Source organism: Callithrix jacchus, chromosome 5 (assembly GCF_049354715.1).
Source record: "Callithrix jacchus isolate 240 chromosome 5, calJac240_pri, whole genome shotgun sequence".
NCBI lineage: Eukaryota > Metazoa > Chordata > Mammalia > Primates > Cebidae > Callithrix > Callithrix jacchus.
In genome coordinates, this window is record NC_133506.1 from 68,270,884 (window position 1) to 68,298,848 (window position 27,965).

Sequence of the window (27,965 nt, forward strand, 5' to 3'; positions counted from 1 at the left end):
CAGAACCTGGGCCTTGCGGGTGAGAGCCCCGAGAGAACGCGTCAGCCCGGGTGTACTCTTCACGGTCCACTGGGGGGCCAGGGCCTTCTTCAGGTGGGCGCGCCGTCCCTCCCGCAGGGCTCAGTCCGGAGCCGGGGAGAGGAGAGGCTGGGCGAGCTCTCTGTTCGCACGGTCCCGCGGGGCTCCAGGGCTGGGGGAAGGTGTCCCCGAGTCGGCCCTGGCCCCGCCCCCGAGGCCCCGCCCCGCGCCCGCCTCCCCGGCCGCCCCTCCGGCGAAGCCAGCCGCGCACTGCCAGTCGCGGTCCGGAGCTACGGAGCTCTGATCCTCTCCCCTTCCGGCCCTCTCTCGCCCAGCGCACCCCTCTGGGCCATGGAGCCGGCCCCTGACGCACAGGAGGCGCGCATTGTGCGCGAGGCGCTGGGCCGCTACGAGGCGGCGCTGGCGGGCGCGGTGCGCGCGCTGCAGGAGGACATGCAGGGGCTGCAGCGCGGCGTGGAGCGGCGGGTGGCGGAAGCGCTGCGCCTGGCCGGCCCCCTGGCGCGCACGGTGGCCGAGCTGCAGCGGGACAACCAGCGGCTGCAGGCGCAGCTCGAGCGCCTGACGCGCCAGGTGGATGCGCTGGGCTTGGCGAGCGGGATGTCCCCGGCGCCCGGCATCCCGGGCACCCAGGGCACGCCCAGCCCCCCGCCCGCGCCCGGGGTCCTGGACCGCGCGCCCCGCCTGGGCAGCGCGCGCTTCGCCAGCCACGCCACCTTCTCGCTGTCGGGCCGCCGCCAGGTGAGCCCCGGGGAGCTCGCGCGCTGGCGCCGGGGAGTGGGGCTCCGAACCCGCGCCGCCCCTTCGCCCCGACCGCCTGCGTCGGCGCATCTTCCGGGCTGGGGCCTACCACCGGCTGCTCAGACTAGGCGATGGGGTCCTGCTGCCCCTCCGGAGTTGGAGAGGGCAGGGGGAGGACTGCTTAGCCTGGCCGCTGCACCTGTCTTGGGCCCTCGCCCGTTTTTGGAGCGAGGCTCTGTTTGCTCAGAGTCCCGACTCCCTCGCTCCTCTGTCCCATGACACCAAGGGCCTGGGCGCCAAGGTCCAGCTCCCGACTGTTCAGCACTGCCTGGGGCTGCTCGGGGCGTGTTGAAATGGTCACCACCCCTGCCTGCCCCCCTCTCCATTCACGCGCCCCTGCATTGCCGTTTCACTGAGGCCTGACGGCTCTGGTTATTGATTAACCCAGATTGAGAACTCAGTCCCCTGGATGGGTGGGGAGGGGGGGCCGAGGGGCAGCGGCGTTCCCAAACGATCAGCAGCAGCGTTTGGGAACCCTGCATCGTGGGGTGGGGGCTGGGGGGTGAAAATCCCTTACCGTGAAGGGAGAGAGGTGGGAACCAGCCTCCAGCAGTGTCTAGATTCCTGGGGTCAGTGACTGGCCAGAGCCCCACACCGTGTGGGGATAGGGGAGAGGACGAAGGGGATGGCGCTACTTTCCACATGGGCTACCCAGGGTGGTTAGAATGTTTCCAGTGTTTCCATGGCGTGTGCAGTGACCCTTGGGTGGGATTTTCCATCCTGGTCAGGCATGTGCTCTGGGGTTGGGTTCCCAGGGTCTGCGGCTGTGTAACCTGCACCTGCTCCCTCCTTGGTCTGATCCATGGGGCACTCAGATTTCCTGCTGTGGGCTGGGCTGGACCTCAGGGGGCCTGGAGGAGGGTATCAGATTGGGTCTTCCCCCTGGAGGTCACAGCCAGGGTGGGAGATGGCCCCAGACCAAGGTTGGGCAGCTGGAGGTGCTCTGCTCCAGACATGGTAGTCGCTTCTCAGTGGGTTTCCCAGCAAGGCTTTGTGTGGGGCCCCAGGGTTGCTGCCGCTGCTGCAGATGGGAGTGGGGTGGGGCATTAAGCCTCAGAAATGCTGATAGGACTCACTGGTGACAGTGCCACCTCAGGGCATGTGAGTGGGGTGGGGAGTGGCGAATGCTGTGGTGTACGGGGCAGAGGCACTGGGTTTGTCCAGCCTGTGAGAGGTTCTGATGCTTGTCCTGGTGGCAGAGCCTATGGGTGTCCCAGTGCTCCGTGTGGAGCATCTGGAAATGTGGATACACTTAGGTTTGGCTTCTGAACATGTCACTCTACATGACTGTGGCATAAAATCACCGCTGTGAGCTCACACGTGCCTCGTTGGCTGTGTCATCGTTGTTTCTGAGGTTTGATTTTAACATGCATTTGCTATTTGCCTGCTCATAGGAGCAGGGTCCAAATTTTAAGAAAAATAATGTCAGAGTCACATATACATGTAAATGTGTGTGTGTGTATGGACATGCACGCACACACAAACACACACAGAGGGGGGAGGATTCTCTCCAGTAGTGACTTTTGTCATTGGAAATTAGCCATTATTTACTAGCACCAGGCTGGTCCTCTGGCTTAGGGGTTGGTAGGTTTGGCTCAGGATGAGGGTCTTTGTGTCGGGCAAGCCCTCTTGGGAGTGGATGGAAGGTGGACGGTGGCTGGAGATGGGTAACTTAATTGTGACGGTCCAAAGAGAAAGGAAGGGTCTGAGCTGGGACATGGGTCATGGTGTGTAGAGGAGCTGCCTTGGGCAGGGATTTCAAAGGGGAGTGAGCAGACGGGGTAGTCTCAGAGGGGAGGCCTGGCTTGGGGAGACTGCTGGGCCACAGATCTAGGTGGAGATGCTGGGTTCCACCCAGGCCGTGCTGAACGTGAGGGTCTATGGGAAACCAGGTGAAGCTGTCTCAGAGCAGATGGATGCTGGATGTGGTGCTCCAGAGAGCGGGCAAGGCTGGAGATGCGGGAGCTCTCTGGGCTGAGGCAGAAGAGTTTGAAGGAAATAAAAAATATACTGGGGAACTGCCAGGGAGTGAGGAGGGCCTGAGAGCCTGTTCTTAGCAAACCAGAGAGGGAGCCCTCCCGAAAGAAGAGGCTGGGGTCAGCAGGGACCCATCAGCCTGCTGGGGAGTGAGGCTGGAAACCCAGGCACCCAGGGGGTGCATCTGCCTTTTGGGGGGTGAGGATGGAAACCCAGGCACCCAGGGGATGCATCAACCTTTTGTGGGGTGAGGATGGAGACCCAGGCAGCGAGGGGCGTGGGCAGCAAGCATAGGTGAGCTATGTGGGGGGAGCATGGCTACGGTCCCCAGTTAGGTTAGAAGCCCCGCACCCCTTGAACCCTGGCTCCCTGGGCCTGAGGCAGCTGCCACGAGGCTGTCCTCACAAGCACCAATCCCCACCTCTCTTGCTGTCCTCTGCCTCGGGAGCATTGACTTGGCCTCCAGGCCGGTGTCCGGCCCAAGAGGAGGGACCATGTGGAGCCATCTACATGCTTGGGCTGACGTGCCGTGACCAGCACCGTGTGATCAAGAGCTTGGTTACAAGCAAGGAGCCAGGGCGCAGGGTGAGACTGTAGTGTGGGCTGTGGACAGAGAACCACAGCTGAACGCCGGGTGAGACTTGAGTGTAGGCCGTGGACAGAGAGTCACAGCCGAACACCGGGCTGCTGGGCGTCTGACCTCTAAGACTGTGTCTGGGTAGTGGGGGTCTTGGTGGGACAGTCTCATCCCACCCACATGAGCCAGGGATAACTGTGCTACCTGGCATTGTAGAGGCCGGTGTCACACTGACCCTCTGTAACAAGCCACGACATTTAGAGAGCCGTTTACTTTCAAACTGGGGACTGAGGGATTGGAGGTAGATTGTCTCCAGTATATAAATGTGCCCTGGACTCAGCGCAGGAAGAGCTGATCAAGCAATCCTGTCTGGCTGGGAGCAGGGAGCTGGGAGCCAGCTGGGGGCCTGGGGTGGATGGTGGCAGCCTGAGGCCAGGTCCAGGCCCCAGCAGGTTGGGCCAGAGCTGCAACCTGGAAATGTCATCCTCAACTGAGCTGGAGCCACTAAGTTCCCATGGCCGAGGCCACGGAGGCCGCAGGAGCAGCTGCCAGGAGCCCCATGTCAGAGGCCCGACTGTGAAAGAAAACAGACTTGCCTTATCTGCCTTCCTTTCCCAGACACACTCTGATAAGAGCTAAATGCTTTAGGGAGAAGTTTGAATCGAGTCCTTTCAAATGGTGGTGTCAGTGGAGGAGGCCGGGTCAGCGTGTGAATTGTCTTAGGATGGGACTCTGGCCCTGCGGGGGCTTTGTCCCCATGGATGGGTCCGTGCAGTTCAGGCAGCACCTAGAAGGCCTGAAATATTCATCCTCCCCCACAAAAATGTCTAAAAGCTTTTCCAATATGAAGGCCCCCGAAATCAGACTTATCACCCCAGGCCTGGGCTCCCTCATGGGGCACCTCCCCCTTCTCGAAACAAAGCTGACCTGGGTACTCTTGGGAGGTACCAGGCCAGCTCGACAGGACCTGTCCCCAGCACCAGGGCTCTCCAGCTATTTCTGCCCGGTCCCAGATCAGAGGTGCCTCCCTGGTTTTCTTCCCAATGACCGAGGCAGCTGCCCCGCCCGAACAGAGGACCGCAGTAGCCTACTGAGGGGTCTGCGGGGACAGCTCATTCCAGCCCAGCCCTCTGGTTAAAAAGTACTGGGTTCTGTGAAGGTCCTGCTGGGTGCTGGCCCCAGTCCCACCCGTTTTCCTCACCCTCTTCTAAGACAGAGCCCATGGGCTGGGGCGCACACTGACCCAGGCCCTGGGAGATGAGCGGCCTGAGTTTTCCTGTCTGCCCCCTAGAAGGCCAGAGCACTTCGTGGACAGAGCCCTGGCTTGGGGTAGGAGACCTGAGTACCATATGTTGACTCTGCCACTGCCTCTCCCCATCTGTGTGATGATGGGTTGGAGGGTGGTCTCAGAATAGCCCCTTGCTCCTTGACCCAAGGCCTGGGCAGAACCCTTTCCCCAGGTGAGGAATGCTTCTATTCTTGGGGCAAGGGAGCTTGGGAGTCTGGGCTCAGCCCCGCACCCCAGGCTGCATTAGCCCAGCCCCTTTTCCTCCTCCCTTAGCAGGGATCGAGCTGAGAGAACTGACTTCCAGGTGTGGTGTAGCACCTGGACCCCTGGGGCACCATGGGGGTTGTTGAGGGGACTGCAATGTGCAGGTACAGGCATCTGTGGGGGACCCTCTCCCCACCCACTCATAGAGACACACATTTCCTGGGAAAATGGTTTCGCCCTTAGCCTTTCCTCCCAGAGCCCTGCCTGGGCCTGTGGAACTGTCAGACAAGACCAGGGGCGTGGCGGGAGGGCACAGAGACCCCAGAGCCAGAGCCCTGGTGACAGTGGGGACCACGGTTCCAGCTGGACTGGCTGGTTCTCCTCCCCCTGCCGACATGGCTGACATGGCCGACACGGCTGGAGGGGTGCCCATTCTTCTGTGCGTGCCTTGAGACGCCGAGTGCTTCTCCTTCTCAGGCTCTGGGTCCTGTCTGCTCTGAGCTCCCCAGGGTCTCCACCCTGCAGAGGTCCCCTCACCTTTCTCAGCCTATAAATGTGGTCTTGCCTCTTCCCTCTGGAAAAACCCCTCAGACCCCTTCCCCCGGCTCCACTCAGGGCTAAAGTTACTGTACTGCCTTCATTTCCCTGGGACTTCTCCCCTAGGCCTCTCCTGTCCCTGCCGTCCCTCGTCCCATGCTTCTAAGCACCCATGGCCTCTTCTTTTGCTGAACCCAATGGACACCTGATTGCATTTCCTCTTCACCTTTTCCTCCACCCCAGGCTGTCTTTTTTTTTCCTTTTGTTTTGAGACAGTCTCACTCTGTTGTCCAGGCTAGAGTGCAGTGGTGCAATCTCCATTCACTGCAACCTCCATCTCCTGGGTTTAAGCGGTTCTCCTGCCTCAGCCTCCCAAGTAGCTGGGATTACAGGCATGTGCCACCATGCCTGACTAATTTTTGTATTTTTAGTAGAGACGGGGTTTCACCATGTTCACCAGGCTGGTCTTGAACTCCTGACCTCAAGTGATCCAACCGCTGCCTCAGCCTCCCAAAGTGCTAGGATTATAGGCGTGAGCCACTGTGCCCGGCCCCGTGCCTGGCTTCTGGATTCACTTCCTTCCTGGCCTTGGCTTTCTCACTGTTCTGCAAGGGCTTCTCCTATCTCTCTGGCTGCTCCTTATTCTCTGCTGACTGCTCTTTAGCTTCCTGAAATGTGGGGACCTTATCCCAGGGTCCCAAGCTGCTCTTCCTCTGCTGGACTTCCAGGAGCCCAATGCATGCCCTGACTCCTGTTTTTCAACATGCTCATCTTTCTTTTCTCTCTCTCTCTTTTTTTTTTTCTTGGCAGAATCTTGCTCTGTCGCCCAGGCTAGAGTGCAGTGGTGCAATCTCAGCTCACTGCACCCTCTGCCTCCCAGGTTCAAGTGATTCTCCTGACTCAACCTCCCAAGTAGCTGGGATTATAGGTGCCTGCCACTACACCCAGCTAATTTTTGTATTTTTAGTAGAGACAGGGTTTCACTGTGTTGGCCAGGCTGGTCTCGAACTCCTGACCTCATGATCCCCCCACCTCGGCCTCCCAAAGTGCTGGGATTATAGGTGTGAGCCACCGTGCCCGGCCTCATCCTTCTTTTCTCTTAAACTCCAGTCTTAAAAATTCAGCTACGCCCTCAGCTGCCTGATGTTCCATGAGCCCTGTGCCCTCATCATGCCCCAACTGAAACCCCCATTTATCCCCTAAACCTGCCCTACCCTACCAAGCCTGGGCTTGGAAGAGGCTTGGCACCCTCCCTCTTCCACATCGCCCAGTTTCCCGGCCCATCCCTTTACTTGAGAGCTCCCAGTCCTTCTTGCCCGTGGCCCTCCCAGTGCCCTATCTCCCCTCCCCGGTTCCTGCCCAGGACTAGAGAAGTGTCTTGCCGTCTGGTCTGCTCCACTGTGCCCCTCTCTGACATCTTCTGGAGCGTGCTTCTGAAACACAGAGCTGAGGACCTTGGGTTCCTTCCTGTCTAAGGTGTCGAGGACCCTGGGCAGGCAGCCTGGTACACTGCTCCATCTGCCTGAGTCCGGGGTGGACGTGGTTAGGATACCTGTGCCTTGATGTCTCTGCAGAAGCAGACACTGACCACTCTGCCAGGTGTGCCCTCCCTTGCTCATCCTCCGGGCTCACTCTGGATGTGGCTCAGGTACCCCTGGCTCTGAGAGGCCCTCCTTGCCCCGATGGGTTGGATGGAGCCTGTGCAAGGCATCCTTATGCTGGCACGGCCCCCTCTGTTCACGAGCCTGGCTCCCCTACCAGACCAATTCCCCACAGCAGGGCGCGCGCCTCCTGCCCTGGCTGCGGGAGGAGCTGAACCCTCTGGGCCAGGGCTGCGTCACCATTTGCCTGGGAACCTTGTAGACCAGGGCATCTACAAGATGCACAACTGACCTCTCAAGCCGCTCATTCTGGGCTCTTGGAGCTCCTACCAGCCCCACAGACACTCTCAGCCCTTCACACGCCTTTGCTGGGAGCAGGGGAGTGGGACCACAGTTGAGAACTTCTCCCCTGGCCACAAGTTCCAGCTGGTTTCCACTGTATAGCCTTGGGCAGGGCACATGCCCTCTTGGAGCCCTCGGGTCCCATCTGTCAAATGGCTCTAGCAGCATCTACTGCAAGGACAGAAGCTGGTTAGCATAAGGGGTGTGCCCGTAAGAAGGGCTGGATGTTGGTGGATGCTGAGCACCACTTGCCTAGCCTACTCCCGTTTCTCAAATGGGGAAACTAAGACCTTGAGGGGAAGTGATGTGGCCCAGGTCACAGGGGTGGGTGGCAGCATGGCCTGGATCCCAGGTTCCCCACTGGCTCCTGGTCTTGGCTGTCTGTCTGCCCCCACCTGCCCCACCCACTCCTACTGCCCAGCCGGGATGGATGAGTCGCCTGCAGCTGACCAGGCTCTGAATGGCGGGGTAAATTGTGTCCCGGCCACCCATGCACGGGCCTCAGCATGGTCAGGGCGCTGTTGCTCATTGTTGGCGCTGTTGCTCATCGTTGGTGTCACTGGTTACTGCTGCCCCTGCAAGGGCAGTCATGCCAGCCTGGACCAGGTGAGAGGGGCAGGGGGCCAGGCACTCCTGACCATTATGTGGTCCAGCCTGGGGGAAAGGGTGAGGTGGCCTCACCTACTTTGGAACCCTCAATCTTGATGTCTGCCTCAGCTTTTTGGGACTCTGGGAGGAGCCCAGTGGAGGTATTTGCCTCCCAGGATCTTGCCAGAATCTGAAGGGGGTTTGGGGTGGGCAGCTTCTGGGGGTGGGCAGCTTCCCCTGGCTGACGGGCTCTCGGTGCGGTTTGTGTCTCTGCAGAGTCTGGATAATGATGAGGCCAGCGAGTCGGAGATAAAAAAGGCCTTAAACTCCTGCATCGTGGAAAATGGGCACCAACTGGGGGCAGGTAGGGCTGAGGGCAGTGGAGGGGTGGTTGGGTAGGTTTTGGGGTTTAGTAAAGCCTTGGTCAAGTATCTGTGCCAGGCCAGCCCTTGGCCTGGGGTGGGGGGACTCTAGCCTGAACTCCAGCAGGCAGAGAGGCTGCCAGGAGAGCAGCGTCATTCATAGAACTTTTGAAACACAGAGGAAAGTCGGGAGATCTCAGGTGGTAGTTAGCTCTCCCATTTCTAGAGGAAAGCAAGTAGAGGCTGAGGAATTTTCCTAAGCACTGAATAGGGTGGAGAGTGGGCTGATGAGCCAACTAGTATTTGGGAAGCTGGGAAAATTAGCTCTGGTTGGAGCAGTAGGATATCCCTAGTAGGAGGTCAGGGAGCCTGGAGCAGTTAGGGAGGCCTTCCTGGAGGAGGTGGGAGGAAGGTTCAGGGAGGCTAGAGCCCTTCCGGGAGGTCTCAGACCCCTGTGGCTGCCACAGCTGACCACCCACCCATGCTGGTCACATGTTCCAGGTCCAGGCAATGGCCCCCATGAGGTTGCCCAAACCTTCCAGGCACCAGATACCCCCAGACCTCGCCCCGTGAGTCTCTCCTTGCAGCTGCCCCACCAGCCAGTCACGGCTGTCACCCGAGTCTCTGACAGGTTCTCTGGGGAGACCTCAGCTGCAGCTCTATCACCCACGTCTGCCGACACCCTGGGGGGCCTCAACCTGAGCCCCAGCGAGGCCACCACGCCCTGGACTCCCAGTCCTAGCGGTAGGAGCAGGGCAGCTTGGCCTCAGGCGGACCTGCCCTTGGGATGGGAGTGGGAGGGCAGGGGCTGGGGAGGGGGAGTCGGTGGGTGACTTGGAAAATGAGGGACCAAGCTGAGCCCTGCCTCTGCCTGCCATGTCTGCCCCTTCCCTTAGCCCATCCTCCCGGGCTCCTGCCCAGAGATGCTGAGAAATAGCATCATCCCCTGGTGGGGGTGACTGGCTTTTATTACAGGTGGAGGCCACAGTTGAAAGGTGGCTCTTGCCCTGCATGTTGGCACTGTCCCCTCCCTCAAGGCCCTAGGCCTGATGTGGCCTGTGGTCAGGCCTCTGTGCTGTGTCCTGGTGGAGGTGGCACGGGCCTCTGTGGGACGGGTTTGGGAGCCGTGTTTTCCGGATACATGGCACGGGCCCTGAGCTCTGCGCTCTCAGGAGCAGGGCGGGGACAGCTGAAAAGACCTCTTTGATGTTGTTGCTGCAAGTGCCCATCTTCCTTTCTCTGCCACTGTCACTGAGGCAGGGCTGGCTTAGCCCAGAGGGTTCCTTCATCCATGCAGTGATGCCGGGTCAGAGGAAGGGAGGCTGTGGCGGCCCTCTCTGGGGTGTGTCACTTTTCTCCCCCTCTCTGTTCCACAGAGAAGAGTTCCTCTTTCAAGAGGTCTGTGTCAAGCTCCGGCTATGGGGCAGTGACAGCCAGCAAACACAGTGACAGGTGGGTCAGGGCTCGTGTTCCTGCGCAGTCACCACAGCCCAGATGTCTTCTCGGCTTTGGATGCAGGCCGCCCAGGGATTGGCGTCTCCATGGAAGGCTCGGGGCTGGATCTCTAGAGCACTGGGCGGCAGGGTTGGGGGAAGGTGTGAGCAGGGAGTGGGGCAGTGGGGCTGGGTAGAGAAATGTGGCCACAGGCTGGTTTCTTTGTGGACCCTTCAAGTCAGTTAAAAGATTGGAGGAGGAGCCAGGCGCCTTGGTGCACGCCTGGAATCCCAGCACTGTAGGAGGCCAAGGCCGTGGATCACCTGAGGTCAGGAGTTCAAGACCAGCCTGGCCAACATGGTGAAACCCGGTCTCTGTAAAAATACAAAAATTAGCAGGGCATGGTGGTGGATGCCTCTAATCCCGGTTACTTGGGGGGCTGAGGCGGGAGAATCACTTGAATCCATGAGGCAGAGGTTGCAGTGAGCCAAGATTGCGCCATTGCACTCCAGCCTGTACCGTAAGAGTGAAATTCTGTCTCAAATAAATAAATAAATGCAAAAATTAGCCGTCCATGGTGGTGGGTGCCTATAATCCCAGCCACTTGGGAGGCTGAGGGAGTAGAATCACTTGAACCTGGGAGACGGAGGTTGCAGTGAGCCGAGATGGCGCCACTGCACTCCAGCCTGGGTGACAGAGTGAGACTCTGTCTCAAAAAAAAAAAAAAAAAATTTGGAGGAGGTGTCTCAGCCAGCCGGAAGGGGAAGACAGGAATACGGTCTTCTTCCATCCCAGCCTGCTGGGGTCCCTCGGAGCCGGGAACTTCCTGCCCATGGGCTGTGGGCAGGGGCAGGTGAGCCGAGCCTTCCCTGTGGCACAGGCCTCCCCACTCTGGCCAGAGGGAGTGGGGTAGTGGGCTTGGCTTTTTTTTTTTCTTTAATAATTAAAGGATAATTGTGACTTCTTGGCAAACAGTTTCAGAGGAAACAGAGGGGTCTTATCTCATGGCAGTGGAGGCAGGAGGCCTGGCCCCACCAGGCTGGTTCTGGGCGCACCTCCTGCCCGAGGAGGAGGTCCCCTGTCCTCCCCAGGCACTGACACCTGCCAAGGGGTGGTGATGTCCAGAGAGGGGCCCAGCATCCTTCCAGAGTTGGGTCTATGGGCCAGGCCCGCCAGGCAGCACAATTCAGAAAACCTGCCAAACCAGCGGGGATCCCGAGCAAGGGGGCTCCTCTCTGAGCACCCATCATGGTGCAGCTGCCTTGTCTCACTCAGTGGGATCTCACTCAGACTGGGGCCTGCTGAGCTAGTGACGGCTGCTGGGCCCACGTCCCAACTCGGCGATTCTCTCCTCAGCCCACCGCTGGTGACACCACCACAGTCGCCTGTGTCCCCGCAGTCACCAGCCACAACTCAGGTCCATTGGCCAGGGGAGCGTCGCAGGGAGCTGGTGAGGTCGCAGACGCTGCCCCGCACCTCGGGGGCACAGGCCCGCAAGGCATTGTTTGAGAAGTGGGAGCAGGAGACGGCGGGCAAGTACGGATGCCCACTCACAGAAGGGGGGAGGGCAAGTACGGATGTCCACTCACAGATGAGGGAGGGGCAATACAGATGCCCACTCACAGATGGGGGAGGGGCAATATGGATGCCCACTCACAGGCGGGAAGAGGGGCAAATAGGGATGCCCACTCACAGTTGGGGGAGGGGAAGTACAGATGCCCACTCACAGATGGGGGGGAAGTACAGATGCCCACTCACAGATGGGGGTGCTTCCCCAGTGTGCCCACACCGAGGCAGGGGCTGGGTGGGCGCTGAAGAGCCAGGTTCAGCCCTGTCCTGTTCCCCAAGACAAGATCTCTCAGGTAAGGCACAAAGTTAGGGCTGGGCCACAGGGCAGATTGGGGGAACGGGGGTTCCAGTTGTTGGGGGAAGAGGGCTGTGAGGCATGGGGCCAGGCCTGGCGAGGGCCCCTCTCTCCTCCTTCATTCTCGAGGCCCCTGGTCTGTCCCCAGTGCCCCCAGGCTGCCCTCACACCCATGTTCCCCATGGGTTGTGGCTCCTTTAGCTTCTGGGCATGACTGGGGACTGGATGGGGACTGAGATTCCTGGTGGGCGTGGGGTTGGCCTCGCCCAAGGACTGTAGAGGTGGTGCCCTGGGACCGAATGCCCTGAAGCCCGCTACCAGGCCTTGAGGCTCCCTGGGCTCCAGCCGCCTCTGCATATTCAGCCCGTCTTCGAGTCAGTTCCTGGTATTGATGCCAGCTGTGAGCAGGTGTGGCTCAGACCTTGTGGGATAATGAAGACGACAGCCAGTCCCTGCTCAACTCTAGTGAGGGAGGCCAACCCAGGACGTGTCCCCACTCACCCCAAACAACCTGGTCCTGACCGTTACAGACTGTCTTTGGGACCCAGAAGAGGAAATCATTCCTCCTGGCTTGGAAGGAGCCATCAGGGAAGGAGGCCTTCCATTAGGAGGGGGGCTCAGAAGGAGGTCGGGGAGGAAGGAACAGGAAAAGGAGTTCCAGGCAGAAGGCAGGGCCTGGGGCTGTGTGGGTGGGCCAGGGTCTTCTGTCTCAGGATTCCCAAGGGGCCCCTGCTTCCTGGGGTGGGAAGTAGACAGGGGACCTGGAGGGCGGTTCGGGTGAGGATGGTCCCGCTGCTGTGTGGCTGGTATATGGGGCCGGGCCTTGGACATGGGCACAGCTGAGCCTGTGTGCTGCCAGCATCTCTCCTGGGTGAGCAGAGGGAGCGGGGGCCTCCTCCCTGGGGGTGCAGGGATGGCCTCTCCTGTCCTGGACCCGCAGTGGGAGATGGTGGCTGGAGGCCCACCCCGCAGCAGGCCTGCGCTCTCTCTGCAGGGGGAAAGGCGAGGCCCGGGCCCGGCTGAAGCGGTCGCAGAGCTTCGGCGTGGCCAGCGCCAGCAGCATCAAGCAGATCCTGCTCGAGTGGTGCCGCAGCAAGACACTGGGCTACCAGGTGAGCCAGGCTCCCTTCCAGCTGCTGGGTCACCCCCCCCAGAGGCCTGACCAGGCATTGCCCCTGTCCTTGTTCTCCGGCCTGGGCAGGAGCCTGCTGAGGCGGGGGTTAAGGGATGGGAGCCACGGTCATCATGCCTTCCCAGTGGGTGCCTGACTGTCCACGGCATGTGCTGAGAAACCCCAGGCATCTGTGTCTGGGTCCTGCGCTGACCGCACTCCCTCCTATAGCACGTGGACCTGCAGAACTTCTCCTCCAGCTGGAGTGATGGCATGGCCTTCTGCGCCCTGGTGCACTCCTTCTTCCCTGACGCCTTTGACTACAACTCCCTGAGCCCCACGCAGCGGCAGAAGAACTTCGAGCTGGCCTTCACCATGGCCGAGTGAGTGTGGTGGCTCCTGCTGGCTGCCAGCCCCAGCCCAGTTCCTGAGCCCAACTGTTTCCCCAGATGGGGCATGGGACGAGTGGAACAGGGTGCAGCTGTCTACAAAGCTGAAGGACCCCGAGGCCATGTGGTCTGTCTACCTCTTGAGCAGATGAGAAGACAGGCCTGGAGAGGGATGTTCCGAGTCACATAGCACTCGGGGGAGGGGGGACTCTATTCTTGGGATACCTGCCCTCTTTGCTGGGTGCCCAGCTTCTGGGGTATACTCTGGGAGACCAGTCACAGACCAGGCATGAAGAGCAGCCAGACAGGGTCTCCCAGAGCTCTGAATCTGTCCTCTCTGGACTGATGGGGAGATGCTGTTGCTTGCCTGACCCACAGAGGCCAGTTAGCAAGAAATTGATTACTCTCCGGGCCACTTAAAAGGAGATTTTTAATTAGCCAGGCATGGGGTGTGTGCCTATAGTCCCAGCTACTCAGGAGGCTGAGGCAGGAGAATTGCTTGAACCCGGGAGGTGGAGATTAAAGTGAGCTGAGATCAAGCCACTGTACTCTAGCCTGGGTGACAGAGTGAGACTCTGTCTAAAAATCAAAAAGGAGATTTTGCTTCCAATCAATCAGATTTTCCTTCCCTAAATTGTGTTCTGGCATTGATCGTGAAATTGCCTTGCTGCTTAGGTCCCACTCCTGGGGTGAGGATGGGGATGGCTCTGGGCTCAGGAGGCAACTGGAAAGTGAGTTTGGGATTTGGTTATTGGCTGAAGGCCACGGGAGAGGTGGCAAAGTTAGGTCTGTCTGCCGGGGCTCTGGCGGGGCACAAGGGCACAGTCAAAAACTGGGCGAGGAGAGTTTCATACAGGGACTCTTGACAAAGGTGCAGGCAGGGATGAGGTAGAGGGCCAGGCCCTGAGCAGCAGCCTCGGGAGAACAGCAGTGCGTGGTCGGCAGCCAGTGGCCTGGGTGGAGAGGACAGTCTGATGAGGGCCATGCTCGGGCAAATGGTTGTAGTCAGCTTGCTGTGACCTGGCAGGGAGGCAGCTATAGGATGAGTGCCCAACGTCACTCCCCTCTTGTCTCACACCAGGGCCTCTTGGGGACTGAACCCAGTAGGAAGACAGAGGGCCAGGAGCGGTGGCTGTGGTTCATCCCGGCCCCCAGGGCAGGGAGCAGGGCACAGATGAGTGGTGTTTGGGGCTGCCTGACGCTAAGCTCTCTGAAGCTGAGAGAAGTAAGGCCATCCCCAAAGCCAAGCCTTCTGGAGGGTGGGTTTGCTGTTCTCTCCCTGCCTTTGTGCCCACTGGTGTCAGCCTCTGACGTCCGTCTGCAACTGACCATGTCTGTTTCTGGTCTGGGTCCTCAGTGCCCACATTTAAGAAAGGTCCTCACTGAGCAGGGTGCAGTGGCTCACGCCTGTAATCCCAGCACTTTGGAAGGCCAAGGAGAGCGGATCACCTGAGGTCGGGAGTTCAAGACCAGCCTGTCCAACATGGAGAAACCCCGTCTTTACTAAAAAAATACAAAATTAGCTGGGCGTGGTGGCACATGCCTGTGATCCCAGCTACTTAAGAGGCTGAGACAGGAGAACCACTTGAGCCCAGGAAGCAGAGCTTGCATTGAGCTGAGATCATGCCATTGCACTCTAGCCTGGGCAACAAGAGTGAAACTCTGGAAAAGAAAAAAAAAAGAGTGGCCCTCATGGGCTTGTTGGGTTGAAGGAGCCTCACCCCAGGCCTCACCTGCCTTCCCCACTCCTTTCCTGGCCCAATAATTGGGCCTTGGCCCCGGCCCACCTCCCCGGACCCTGAGCCTGGCCAGGGAAGTAACAAAAGCCAGGGTGTCTTGTGACCCACACGTGGTATTCTAAGTCTTGCTTTGACCTGAGACAGCTGCCCCTCTCTGGGGCAGCCACTCTCACTCTGGGGGCAGAATTGAGACACTGGCTCTGAGCTCCTCGGTCTGAGTTTTTGGAATCTTGGTATCAGCCCTGTTGGGTTGCCTTGGATGACGCGCTTGGACTCAGCCCCCTGGGGTCACAAGAACTCCTTGTATACTTGAAAAGCCTTTCTGTCTTGGCTGCTTGGGGTCAGCTGTCATCCTAATTGCAGAAACAGCTCTGGCTGAGCGTGTTGTGCAACTGGATCCAGACTATGGGGAGGTAGAGCCAAGGGGAGTTCTTGGTGCGGGGAGCAGGCAGCTCCCGAGGACAAGGCCCCGCTGCCGAAGCCCAGATGGGGCACCCGTCAACAACCAGACTGTCAGAGTATGCAGGGTCCGGGCCTTGGGGCACGCACCCCAGCACCCACCCCAGCAGAGAAGCCACACTGTCTTTCAGGGTTCTTTGTTCATTGTCTAAGTTCAGTGTGGTGCCCGCTTGTGTCCTGGCCACCTCGGTCACCCTCTGCCCTGGACCAGGCTAGGCTGTGGCAGGGAGAGAGAGAATGCCATGGGCCATGGGGTGGTGGCCCCGTGCCCCAGCCTGCAGGGAACACAGCTCCCCTTGGCAGCCAGAGCGACTCCAGGGGGTGCTTCCCCAGCACGAGGTTTAGGTCCAGGGAGCCTCTAGACTCCAAACAGATGTTTCTGCTATTCCCAGCTTGGTGGGGTAAGGGGGAGGCAGTGGCGAGGTTGGTCCAGGTTTTGCCTGCTGCCTTCCCAGAGCACACAGCAGGGTAAAATCGCCGGCCTGGCCTCCCTGTGGCCTGAGCCTGCTCCGGCTGTGGAGGGGGGCAGGGAGGATGGGTCTGCTGAAGCTGCTGAGATGAGTTCTTGCTTTTCTGCTGACTTGAGGGGGTGGGAAGAGGCGTCCACCACAGGCCTGTGCCAGAGTTGGGGGTGGGAGTTTGCTCAGAGCCTGGGAAGGCGCCTCCCCTCATGATTCATCACAAGATTATCTCCCAGGTACTGGGGGAGAGGGCTGGGAAGACTGACTCGCCTGCCTGGGGCCTCTTGGGGGGACAGCAGCTTGGATCGCCTCCTTTCCTAGACAATAGGCTGCTTAGAAGAGCTGGTGAGAAAGCGCAGGGACACTTGCTTGAGGATGCTGGCTGTCATGTCCTCACCCATATTCCTGAGGTTTGCAGCAAAGGCTGAGCAGACACGTGCTGCTGAAAGCGACGCATGGTGTGCTGGCAGCAGGACCACAGGGCTGAGAAGGGACCACAGGGCTGAGAAGGGACCACAGGGCAGAGAAGGGACCACGGGGACGAGAAGGGACCACAGAGCCGAGAAGGGACCACAGGGCTGAGAAGGGACCACAGGGCCGAGAAGGGACCACAGGGCTGAGACGGGCAGCCTGGGGGCAGGCAGGATGGGATGAGAGGAGCATGGGGTCTGATAAAGGCCCTGGAAGGGAAAGGAGGACACAGGTCCCCAAACCATGGGTTCCCCTTGCAGGAGAAAGGAAACATTTCCGCCAGCAAGTACCTTAAAGGCATGAAGATGCATCAGTGACCTTTGGAGTAAAAGTGGTGTGTGCTTCCCCTCCCCCACCCGCACCTGATGATTTATGGTCTCGGAGATTCCCCTCGGCCTAATCTGTGTGAGTGATGCGGTGCTGACAGCGCAGTGAGCTTCCCTTGCCTCACAGGTGTCCGGGATCTGGAACGAGTGAGGGCCAGCCCCTTTTATGGAAGACACCTGACCCTTCTGCACCCGTCCCCTCCATCTCCTCAGAGGCAGAGTGCAGGATGTGCAGCCCCAGGCTTCCCACTTGCCCTTCGGGGAATGTGTCCTGCTCTCGGATTTCACTGGAGCAGAAGGGGCTTCCAAGCTATTTGTAGTGCCCATGTGTCTCTGTCTAAAACCAGATAGGAGATACTAGTCTGATTCCTGGCATCCTTGCCTGCATTTAGAGCAGGCATAAAAAAATAAAAATAACACCAGACCCCTCCTCCATCTCCTTTCCAGGCCAGCCCTGTGGTAGCTGAAGCTCGAGACAGAGAGTAGCAGAAACCCTTTCCATCTTTTCCCCACCTGACCTATGTGGGGTGCAGGCAAAGTCACTTTAAAAATGGTAGTCGGGATTGGATGGCCCCGGGCTCACGCCTGCAGTCCGATCCCGGCACTTCGGGAGGCCAAGGCGGGTGGACTGCTTGAGTTTAGGAGTTCGAGACCAGCTTGGGCAATGTGGCAAGACCCCATCTTTACAGAAAATACAAAAAATTAGCTGGGTGTGGTGGTGTGCACCTGTGGTCCCAGCTGCTTGGGAGGCTGAGGTGGGAGGCAGGTGCTTTTTTATGTATTCTTTTTTTTTTTTTTGAGATGAAGTTTTGCTCTTGTTGCCCAGGCTGGAGTGCAGTGGAGCAATCTCAGCTCACTGTAACCTCCCCCTCCCAGATTCAATTGATTCTCCTGCCTCGGCCTCCCAAGTGGCTGGGATTATAGGTGCCCACCATCACGCCCAGCTAAGTTTTGTACTTTTAATAGAGATGGAGTTTCACCATGTTGGCCAGGCTGGTCTCAAACTCCTGACCTCAGGTGATCCACCCACCTCGGCCTCCCAAAGTGCTGAGATTACAGGCGTGAGCCACTGTGCCTGGCTAATTTTTGTATTTTTAGTAGAGATAGGATTTTTGCCTTGTTGCCCAGGCTGGTCACGACCTCCTGACCTCAGGGGATTTGTGGAAGGCAGATGCTCTTGAGGGTGTGCTGTGAGCTGTGTCTCCAAGATGGAGGATGATCCCTGCCTATGAGATTGAGAATTTGGAGCTCTCAGGGAAAGAAGTTAGTGAGGGGCGAAGGTGGCAGGGGGAAGAAAAGAGGGAGCCAGGAGATGGTGGTTGCGTGTTGCATCTTGTGACACCCCCGCTCCCCTAGGAACCGCACATTCTCCTGTGCTCAACTTAGCAATACCAACAGTGAGTACAAATGGATCCTGGCCCAGTGCCCTGGTTGCCTGCGGTGGAAGCCAGTGATCTGGGCTGTGGAGGGTGACACAGGGCATGGCCTCCACTCCCATCCTAGCTGCCACCCTGGTCTTGAAGACTTGCTGCCAGAGCAGGGGCCAGGGGTCATTATCAGAGGATAAAGGCAACCTCTAGAATGAAGCGGGGGTCAGCCGGCTCTCCTCTGCGGAGGGTGAGCAGCACCTTGAACATGCCAGCAATTCTGAGGGCCTCCTATGAAGTGGGTGTCACAGCAACAAGACCTGGCTCAGAAGAGTGCATTCTAGGTGTCCTCTGTGGGGACAGTTAAGGAACCAGAGCTATTTAGTTCAGAGAAAGACATGAAAGCAAGTTTTCTTCTGGCACGTGAAGAGTTCTTTTATGGGGGGAAAGTTAGACTGAGAATAAGTAGCCTTGTGGGATCAGTAGGTAGAAGTTACACACAGGCATAAATAGCGTAAGAAATATCAGAGGAACTTGGCTGGGCGCGGTGGCTCAAGCCTGTAATCCCAGCACTTTGGGAGGCCGAGGCGGGTGGATCACGAGGTCAAGAGATCGAGACCATCCTGGTCAACATGGTGAAACCCCGTCTCTACTAAAAATTACAAAAAATTAGCTGGGCACGGTGGTGCGTGCCTGTAATCCCAGCTACTCAGGAGGCTGAGGCAGGAGAATTGCCTGAACCCAGGAGGCGGAGGTTGCGGTGAGCCGAGATTGCGCCATTGCACTCCAGCCTGGGTAACAAGAGCGAAACTCCGTCTCAAAAAAAAAAAAAAAAAAAAAAAAGAAATATCAGAGGAACTTTCTCCTGCTCACAGTGTCTGCAGAGGGCTCTGAGCTGTCCTTGGAGGAAATTGGGTCCCATTTTTCTGGCCCCTGAGATGAACAAGCTGAGGTACGGCCTTTATGGAGGTGGTTAGTGCTTCTGATGGGGGTGTTTGGATGGGTGGAGGTCCTGGAGTCCTCATGCTGTTACCAATTAACATGTGGGACCACTGAGGCAATTGCTGTCAGGGCTGATAACCTGGCCATGTGCTCCGTCTGTTCCCACACACCTGGGATCCTCCAAATAGGCCTGGGAGAGGAGGTGCTCCACCTGTATGGCAGGTGACGAGGAGGGCATCAGGTGCGACAGGATCACTCAGGAAGGTGAACCCAGGTTTTCTGAACTCAGGCTTTCTCTCTCTCCCTTTTCCTTCCTTCCTTCCTTCCTTCCTTCCTTCCTTCCTTCCTTCCTTCCTTCCTTCCTTCCTTCCTTCCTTCCTTCCTTTCTTTCTTTCTTTCTCTTTCCCTCCCTCCCTCCCTCCCTCCCTTCCTTCCTTCCTTTCTCTTTCTTTTCCTTCCTTCCTCTCTCTCTCTCTCTCTCTCTCTCTCTGTCTCTCTCTCTCTCTTTTGTTCTGTCGCCCAGGCTGGAGTGCAGTGGTTCGATATCAGCTCACTGCAGCCTCTGTCTCTCAGGTTCAAGTGATTCTCCTGCCTCAGCCTCCTGAGTATCAGCCTCCTGAGTAGCTGAGATTATAGGTGTGTACCACCATGCTCAACTAATTTTTGTATTTTTTGTAGAGACAGGGTTTCACCATGTTGATCAGGCTGGTCTCGAACTCCCGACCTCAGGTGATCTGCTTGCCTCAGCCTCCCAAAGTGCTGGGATTACAGGTGCGAGCCACTGCGCCGGCCTAATTTTTGTATTTTTAGTGGAAGTGGGGTTTCACCATGTTGGCCAGGCTGATCTTGAATTCCTGACTTCAAATGATCCACCCACTGCAGTCTCCCAAAGTGTTGGGATTACGGGCATGAGCCACTGCGCCTGGCTTGAACTCAGATTTTCAATCCTTTATCGTTGACGAAGCACCTTTGCATGCCTGCTCGCATCAGAGGGCTGACCTCCCTGACGTGGAGCCCTGGCCTGGCCTGTCCCAGAGAGAAAGGGTGCCCGCTCATCGGGCCAAACTCACTCACCACCCCATAAAGCCTGTTGGATTCCCTTGCAGGCCACCCGCTGCAACCCCAAGGGGGAGGCGGGGAGGTGATCCAGGACAGATGTCTCCATTTCGCCGTGACAGTTGGTTTCTGATAGGAGGCCTGGCAGCCAGCCAGCAGAGCAGAGCAGGGCTGAGGGTAATGTTACAGCCTTTGTCTCTGGAGCACACAGCTGCGTGAGTCCTGGTAGAAAGTGCTGAGTGTGTCGTGCCAAACTGGGGTGGGTCAGAGGAGTCTTGCTCGCTCACGGGGGTCTCCCCTCTGGCTGGGCTTTCTGGGGAACAAGATGCATAAAGACACATTGTGGAATCATAACCTCCCAACAGGCCCACTGGGAGGGACAGCAGAGCTGGTATTCCAATTTTCTTTTTTTTTGCACGCAGGCAGGAGTGCAGTGGTGCAATCTCAGCTCACTGCAACCTCCACCTCCCAAATTCAAGCAATTCTCCTGCCTTAGCCTCCCAAGTAGCTGGGATTACAGGCACCTACCACCATGCCTGGCTAATTTTATGTTTTTAGTAGAGACATAAAAACCATTCACCATGTTGGCCGGGGTGGCCTCAAACTCCTGACCTCAGGTGATCCACCCGCCGAGATTACAGTCATGAGCCACCGTAAGGAAATGGGCACAGAAGGTGAAGCAGTTGGAAGAGTCAGAGTTTGAACTCGACTATTTAGATTTTGCATTCAGGCATTTTCTCTGTGATCCATCCTGTTTCTTAAAGTGAGGCATCATCATCAAAATGGCAACAGTAATGAGCTGTGACTTTTTTTGTTTGTTTTGGTTTTGTTTTTTCTGAGACAGGGTCTGGCTCTGTTGCCCAGGCTGGAGTGCAGTGGTGCGATCTGGGCTCACCGTAGCCTCCACCTCCTGGGCTGAAGCCATCCTCTCACCTCAGCCTCGAGTAGCTGGGACTACAGGAGCGCACCACCACGTCTGGCTAATTTTTGCAGTTTTTGTAGAGATGGGATTTTACTGTGTTGTCCAGGCTGGCCTCAAACTCCTGGGCTCAAGAGATCCTCCTGCCTTGGCCTCATGAAGTGCTGGGCTGACAGACATGAGCCACCTCACCCAGCCTAATCTTGAACGTTTATTAGCTCTTTCGATGTGCCCTTTGTGATGCCACCTGTTTTGCATGGGTTTACGATCTTCATGCCACACTTTTGAGGTGGATATAATTCACAGATGGAGAAACTGAGGCCTGGAGAAACAAAGTGTGTTGCCCAAAGATATATGGCCTGTAAGAGGTGAAGCTGGGATTTGTACCCTGACAGTCATGCACTTATTGATGGAAAGAAAAGCAAAAACTAAAAAGACTGGGGCCCTCTGGAGCTACAAAAGTGCACACAGCTGCTGAAGGAAGGGTGCTGACAACTGGACCAAGTGCGACCGTTTTTGTCATTTTGGTTCTGCCTGATAATATCAGGCCAGCTCCATCTAGAGCCCAGGGGAACCAGGCATACTGTGAGCAGCGTCGGAGGGGGTGGGGCCGTGGGACTGGGTTTTCCACAGGCCGTCTGCTGTTATTTCAGGACCCGGTGCTGAGATGCTCAGGGCGATATGTCTTGACTGTTGATGTTCCTCTTCCTACAGCCATGAGGCCTTCACCCTCCCTCTGAGCCCCAGTGAAAGGCCACAGTGTACACACGAGTCTAAACCAGTGAGCCAAAAGTTAAACCCGTACTTCCCACACCAGGAGGCAGAGGGCCCTGGGGGGCAAAGGGGGTGGCAATGATTTTAAGCAATCTTTTAAAGTGCCAGTTATGATTCATTAGTGATTATAAAATCACTTCAGTGCTTCCTGACCAGCATTTTAAAGAGGCGGAGCTGGGGAGGGGCACGGGAGAGAAATAACGTGAAGTATCGCGGAGAAAATATAGGCAGTAGTAAAGGTAAGGATGTGAAAGTTTATTTCCGCATACATGTGTGCCTGTGCTGAATCATAACAAAAATATCTTCCTTACTGTGGGTCGTGGTAAAAAAAAAAAAAAGGCAGGTGGGTGCAGAGGCTCATGCCTGTAATCCCAGCACTTTGGGAGGCTGAGGTGGATGGATCACTTGAGGTCAGGAGATCAAAACCATCCTGGCCAACATGGTGAAACCCTGTCTTTACTAAAATACAAAAAATTAGCTGGGCATGGTGGCGCGCGCCTGTAATCACAGCTACTCAGGAGGCCGAGGCAGAAGAATCGCTTGAACCCGGGAGGTGGAGATTGCAGTGAGCTGAGATTGCACCACTGCACTCCAGCCTGGGTGACAGAGCAAGACTCCATCTCAAAAAAAGAAGTCTAAAAGCACTTTTAGGAGGCAAATGGGTCAATTTATTTTTTGCTTTATTTTTTTTTATATTTTTATTTTTGACAATTTTTGCTTTGATAGTAATTTGATCAATTCTTTTTTTTTTTTTTTTTTTTAGGGAAAAAGAGAAAAAGAAGGGGAAAAAAAGAAAAAGGGGGAAAAAGGAATATTACTTCATTCCTAAAATGGGTTTCAATAATGGCCGATCAATATTTTGAGTGTTTAAAGTGGTTAATGCATATTTTATGTGTTTAAAATGGAGACCTCTATTGTGTTTATTTGTTCTGGCTCTGAGTTCAAATCCTGGATATCGTTATCAATTTGTTGTCTCGTTGAATCTAAATCTATGTGTCTTATGTATCTGGGTGTTAAGATCTCTTATTGTTACATTAATCCTTTTACCCTTGTATCCTTATAGCTTTGAAATCTATTTTGTCAAATGTGAAAATTGCAACTCCTGCTTTTTATTTATTTATTTTTGCTCTCCATTTGGTTGGTACGTTTTTTTTTTTCCAACCCTTTATTTTGAGTCTATGTATATCTTTGGATATACCGTTGGATTTTGTCTGTATCTTTTGATTGGGAGATTTGGTTGATTTAACTTTAGGGTTGCTGCCATTTGATATTAACTGGCTATTTTGTCCTTTTGTTGATAAAAATTCTTCTTTATGTTAACGCTCTTTACTTTTTGGTGTATTTTTAGAAAGGATCATACTGGTTGTTCCTTTCTGTGTATAATGCTTCTTTTAGAAGTTCTTGTAAAGCAGGCCTGGTGGTAATAAAATCTCTGAGTACTTGCTTGTTCCTAAAAGATTTTATTTTTCCTTCAAATGTAAAGCTTAAATTGGCAGGATATGAAATTCTGGGCTGAAAGTTTTGTTCTTTAAGTATATTGAATATTGGCCCCCACTCTCTTCTAGCTTGTAGGGTTTCCGTTGAGAGATCTGCTGTAAGCCTAATAGGCTTACCTTTATGGGTAACTTGATCTTTCTCTCTGGCTGCCCTTAATATTTTCTCCTTCGTTTCGATCTTGGTGAATCTAACGATTATGTGCCTTGGGGTTGGTCTTCTTGAGGAATATCTTTGTGGTGTTCTCTGTATTGTCTGGGGTTGAATAGTGTTCTGCTTTGCTAAATTAGGAAAATTTTCCTGGATAATGTCCTGGAGAGTATTTTCCAGCTTGACTTCATTCTCTCCGTCACATTCAGGTACACCAATCAAGCGTATATTAGGTCTTTTCACATAGTCCCATATTTCTTGGAGACTTTGCTCATTCCTTTTTATCCTTTTTTCTCTATTCTTGTCTTGTCGTTTTGTTTCATTAAGTTGGTCTTCGACCTCTGATACCCTTTCTTCTGCTTGATCCATTCAGCTGTTTAAGCTTGTACATATTTCACTAAGTTCTCGTGTTGTATTTTTCAACTCCATAAGTTCATTTGTATTCCTCTCTATATTGTCTATTCTTTTCAACATTTCATCTAACCTTTTTTCCAAGTTCTTAGTTTCTTTACATTGGGTTAGAACAAGTTCCTTTAACTCCCAGAAGTTTCTTATCATCCACCTTTTAAAGCCTACTTCAGATAATGGAACACAGTCCTTTTCCATCAGGGCTTGTTCCGTTACTGATGAGTCCTTTTCCATCAGGGCTTGTTCGGTTGCTGATGAGTCCTTTTCCATCAGGGCTTGTTCCGTTGCTGATGGGTTCTGATTTTGAGTATACTCAGCCTTCTTAGGCTGTTTTTTTCCCTTCATTTTAGATGAACCGCCTTTCTAATTAGTTTTCTGAGTCGACGTCCGACTTACTGATTCCCAGTGCTGGGATCCGAGCCACCCACTGTGGCAGCCTAAATAGCAGCGATAAGACTGATGGTGCTCTTCTGCCCGGGAATCTCTGGTCTGGCTTCCCTCTTGAGTCCGCAACAAGCGGCTCTGACTTCCCGGAGCTCCAAACTCTGGTCAGTAGGGGAAGCGGTCCCGTTGGCTCTGCGTGAAGAGCTGCTGCGCCGAGACGCCAGCAAAACCGCTGCAGCGGCCACAAGAGTCGCGCTGGCGACCCGTGGGGCTCCTCCACTGGGAGTCGGCTAATCGGTGAGTGACGAAAATTCGTCTAATGATGTGGCGTCGTCTCGTTCTCTGAGCTTTCACTGGGAGCTACAATCCTGAGCTGTTAGTGGTCGGCCATCTTGGATAGATCTCTATTTTTTGCTTTATTAGTTTTAGATTTGTTTATTTATTTGAGACAGATTCTTGCACTGTCTCCCAGGCTGGAGTACAATGGTGCCATCTCTGCTCACTGCAACCTCTGCCTCCCAGGTTCAAGCGATTCTCCTGCCTCAGCCTCCCGAGTAGCTGGGATTACAGGCATGCACCACCATGCCTGGCTAACTTTTGCACTTTTTTTTTTTTTGAGACAGTCTCCCTCTGTCACTAGGTGCCAGGCTGGAGTGCAGTGGTGCAATCTTGGCTCACTGCAACCTTCGCCTCCTGGGTTCAAGCAATTCTCCTGCCTCAGCCTCCCAAGTAGCTGGGACTATAGGCACGCACCACCATGCCCAGCTAATTTTTGTATTTTTAGTAGAGATGGGGTTTCACCATGTTGGCCAGGATGGTCTAGATCTCTTGACCTCATGATCTGTCCACCTTTTGTATTTTTAGTAGAGACGGGGTTTCACTATGTTGGCCAGGCTTGTCTCGATCTCCCGACCTTGTGATCTGCCCACCTCTGTGTCCTAAAGTGCTAAGATTACAGGTGTAAGCCACTGCACCTGACCTAGTTTTACATTTATTTTAATAACGCACACTGACTTTCCATATACTATTGATATTTACTTTTTTTTTTGAGACGGAGTTTTACTCCATTGTCCAGGCTGGAGTGGAGTGGCACAGTAGTTTCCCCTCTTGGGTCCATGCAGTTCTCCTGTCAGCCTCCCTAGTAGCTGGGATTATAGGCGTGTGCCACCACGTCCGGCTAATTATTTTTGTGTTTTTAGTAGAGATGGGGCTTCACCGTTATTGGTCAGGCTGGTTGCAAACTCCTGACCTCAGGTGACCCTCCCACCTCAGCCTCCCAAAGTGCTGGGATTACAGGCATGAGCGAGGACACTCAGCCTACTTTTTTTTTTTTTTAACTTAATATAATCTCACTTAAAATTTAAATACAATATGCCAGATACTGTGGCTCGACTGTGCCTGTAATCCCAGCTACTCAGGAGGCTTTGTGATGGCTTAAGGCAGACGTTCAAGACCAGTCTGGGTAACGTAGTTTCATCTCTACAAAACTATTTTTTAAAAACTAGCTGGACTGGGCATGGTGGCTGATGCCTGTAATCCCAGCACTTTGGGAGGCTGAGGCAGGTGGATCACCTATAGTCAGGAGTTCAAGACTAGCCTGGCAAACATGGTGAAACTTCGTCTCTACTAAAAATACACACACACAAAATTAGCCAGGCATGGTGGTGGACACCTGTAATCCCAGCTACTCAGGAGGCTGAGGCAGGAGAATCGCTTGAACCCAGGAGGCGGAGGTTGCAGTGAGCCAAGACTATGCCACTGTACTCCAGCCTGGGCAACCAAGAGCAAAACTCTGTCTCAAAAAAAAAAAAAAACAACAACAATAGCTGGGCATGGTGGTGTGTGTCTATCCCAGCTATTTGGGAAGACAAGGCGTGAGGCTCACTTGAGCCCAGGAGGTTGAGGCTACGGTGAGCTAGGATCATGCCATTGTACTCACACCTGGGTAACAGAGCAAGACCCTGTGTCTAAAAAATAAAAGCCAAATTTAATAATGTAAGTCTATTTAAATGAAAATATTAATTATATAAGGGGCTTATAAATCTGGGAGTTTGGAAACACTGCATTGGAGCCAGTGAGTCCAAAGGTTCTGCCAGGTTTTCTGAATTCCCTGCTGGTCTCAAACTCATGACCTCAGGTGATCCACCTGCCTCGGCCTCCCAACGTGCTGGGATTACAGGCACGAGCCACTGCTCCTGGCCCAAACTGGCTTTCAAATTGGGTTGGGACACCAAGGGGAAAAAAAAAGAAAATAAAGAGGGGGGACCTCTGGCTGCAGGCTGAGTTCCATCCCGTCGCGGCTGTGGGGCTGGACTGCCATTCTGACGGGGCTTGTGTGTTTCAGGAATCTGGCCAACTGTGAGCGCCTCATTGAAGTGGAGGACATGATGGTGATGGGCCGCAAGCCGGATCCCATGTGTGTCTTCACCTACGTCCAGTCGCTGTACAACCACTTGCGTCGCTTCGAGTAAAGCCCCTGGGCCTGGAGAGTCAAAGAGCAGCCCCAGGAAGAGGCTGTGGGTCCGCGTGCCCCAGAGGCCTTGCCGTTTGGTGTGAGCGCGCTGTTTGTTCTGTGGCGTGTGACCGCACTCCTCCTCGAGACCAGCTGTGTTACTGATTAAAAGTACCGCTGAGCTCTGCCCTGACAGCGCTGATCACAGCCAAGGGCTCAGAGGAAAAGGAAAAATTATGAGAGAGAGAAAAATTGGTGCTAAGTAATGATCTTCCTAAAGCAATGCTTGTCTTTATAGATTCCAGAATGCTAACCTACGATGTTCCTTCTGGTGAATTCGATACTTCGGCTTTACAGGGTTACAATGATTACCAAGTGTTCTTTTTAAATCAAAACACTCAGTTTTTTACTTCCTCACGCAATTGTAGGTTCCTCTCCTCCCTCTGGGCCACTGCCAGGAAACAGACCACTTAATCAACAGCTTGACAAAGACGACCAGCCGCAAGTCTTGGGAAGGAGCAGTTTAATCACTCCCAAGTCCTGGGTGACAGATGACCTTCAAGTCACCTCCGCTCTCCTGGGAGATGGGAAGGCTCTCCCCTTGGTCCCACTGTGATCCTGTTTTTCCCAGGGGGCCTACAAGTGTTTGGCTAAGCACAGGCTCTCGGGAAGTTTGCGATTTGGAGGAAGGATAAGCTTTTTGTGCTGACAAAGAACGTTTTTATTCACATCTTTTTTAGGGGATTTGCTGCAGATATTTATAAAAAGTAACTCCCTCTGTGCCAGTGACCCATTTGTACATAAAAAAGATGTGTTGAACTTTGCTTGGGGTTTGTTATTTCTGTTTGGGAGAAGGGAGTTCTGTGAATAAGAGGCTCTGTACACCTTCCAAGTGAATATCCACCAAAACCCCACCCCGTTTCTGCACTTAAATCTCTTGCCTGGAAAGTTGAAGACGACATTCGCTGTCAGCTCTGAGTCTGCCTCTCTCCTGGCTCCGTGGTGCGGGAGGAGTGTCAATAGACTCCCCTTGAGGTCTGTCCTCTGGACGTAGGCCGCAGTGTTTGTGATAAACAGTGGCCCAAGACAGCAGGGTTTGATGTAGTCCCGCACTTGGAGGAAGCCCATCAAGGAACATTGGTTTATTTTCACAGCTGTTTGGTGGTAGGAATTACATAGAAAAATCTTGAGATTCTATAAAGCTCCAGCCATTAGTTTCAGCCAAGAGTCCTTGTATAAGTGAGTTGGATTTTAGCCATGCACGTCTAAAACGTCTCTTTAAGGAGTGAGTGTGTGTCTTCATCTCATGCAGTGGGCTCTCAACACCAGTGCCTTCCTGGGGTCCCATGTGTCACTGTGTGGCACATTGGGGGTGGGTAGGAGATCCATGGGGGTGTCAGGAGGAACATGGCAGAGCCTGCGGGTGGGAGAGCAGTATTCTCCATGGATTGG

General features: G+C 55.0%; 1 protein-coding gene across 3 annotated transcripts; it reads left to right on the forward strand.

Annotated features, from left to right (window-relative positions):
- The first annotated feature begins 293 nt into the window (after positions 1-293).
- SMTNL2 (smoothelin like 2) lies at positions 294-27,337 on the forward strand. Of its 3 annotated transcripts, none has more exons than XM_035299544.3 (8): positions 294-777; positions 8,228-8,315; positions 8,815-9,057; positions 9,690-9,765; positions 11,104-11,283; positions 12,606-12,723; positions 12,954-13,105; positions 26,406-27,337. In XM_035299544.3, exons 1-8 carry the CDS (start codon positions 370-372, stop codon positions 26,530-26,532), a joined length of 1,392 nt encoding a protein of 463 aa, XP_035155435.1. In that variant the 5' UTR covers positions 294-369; the 3' UTR covers positions 26,533-27,337. The 3 variants fall into 3 exon arrangements, with proteins under 3 accessions (XP_035155435.1, XP_035155436.1, XP_078228663.1); XM_078372537.1 differs by lacking the exon at positions 294-777 and adding an exon at positions 3,168-3,399; XM_035299545.3 differs by lacking the exon at positions 11,104-11,283.
- The last annotated feature ends 628 nt before the right edge of the window (positions 27,338-27,965 follow it).

Bases quoted from the DNA above. Each gene is read 5' to 3' on its own strand.
- SMTNL2 (XM_035299544.3), top strand. From the start codon at position 370: ATGGAGCCGGCCCCTGACGCACAGGAGGCGCGCATTGTGCGCGAGGCG. The intron at 9,058-9,689 runs GTAGGAGCAGGG...TCTGTTCCACAG, and splicing joins CTGGACTCCCAGTCCTAGCG to AGAAGAGTTCCTCTTTCAAG. The intron at 11,284-12,605 runs GTACGGATGCCC...CTCTCTCTGCAG, and splicing joins GAGCAGGAGACGGCGGGCAA to GGGGAAAGGCGAGGCCCGGG.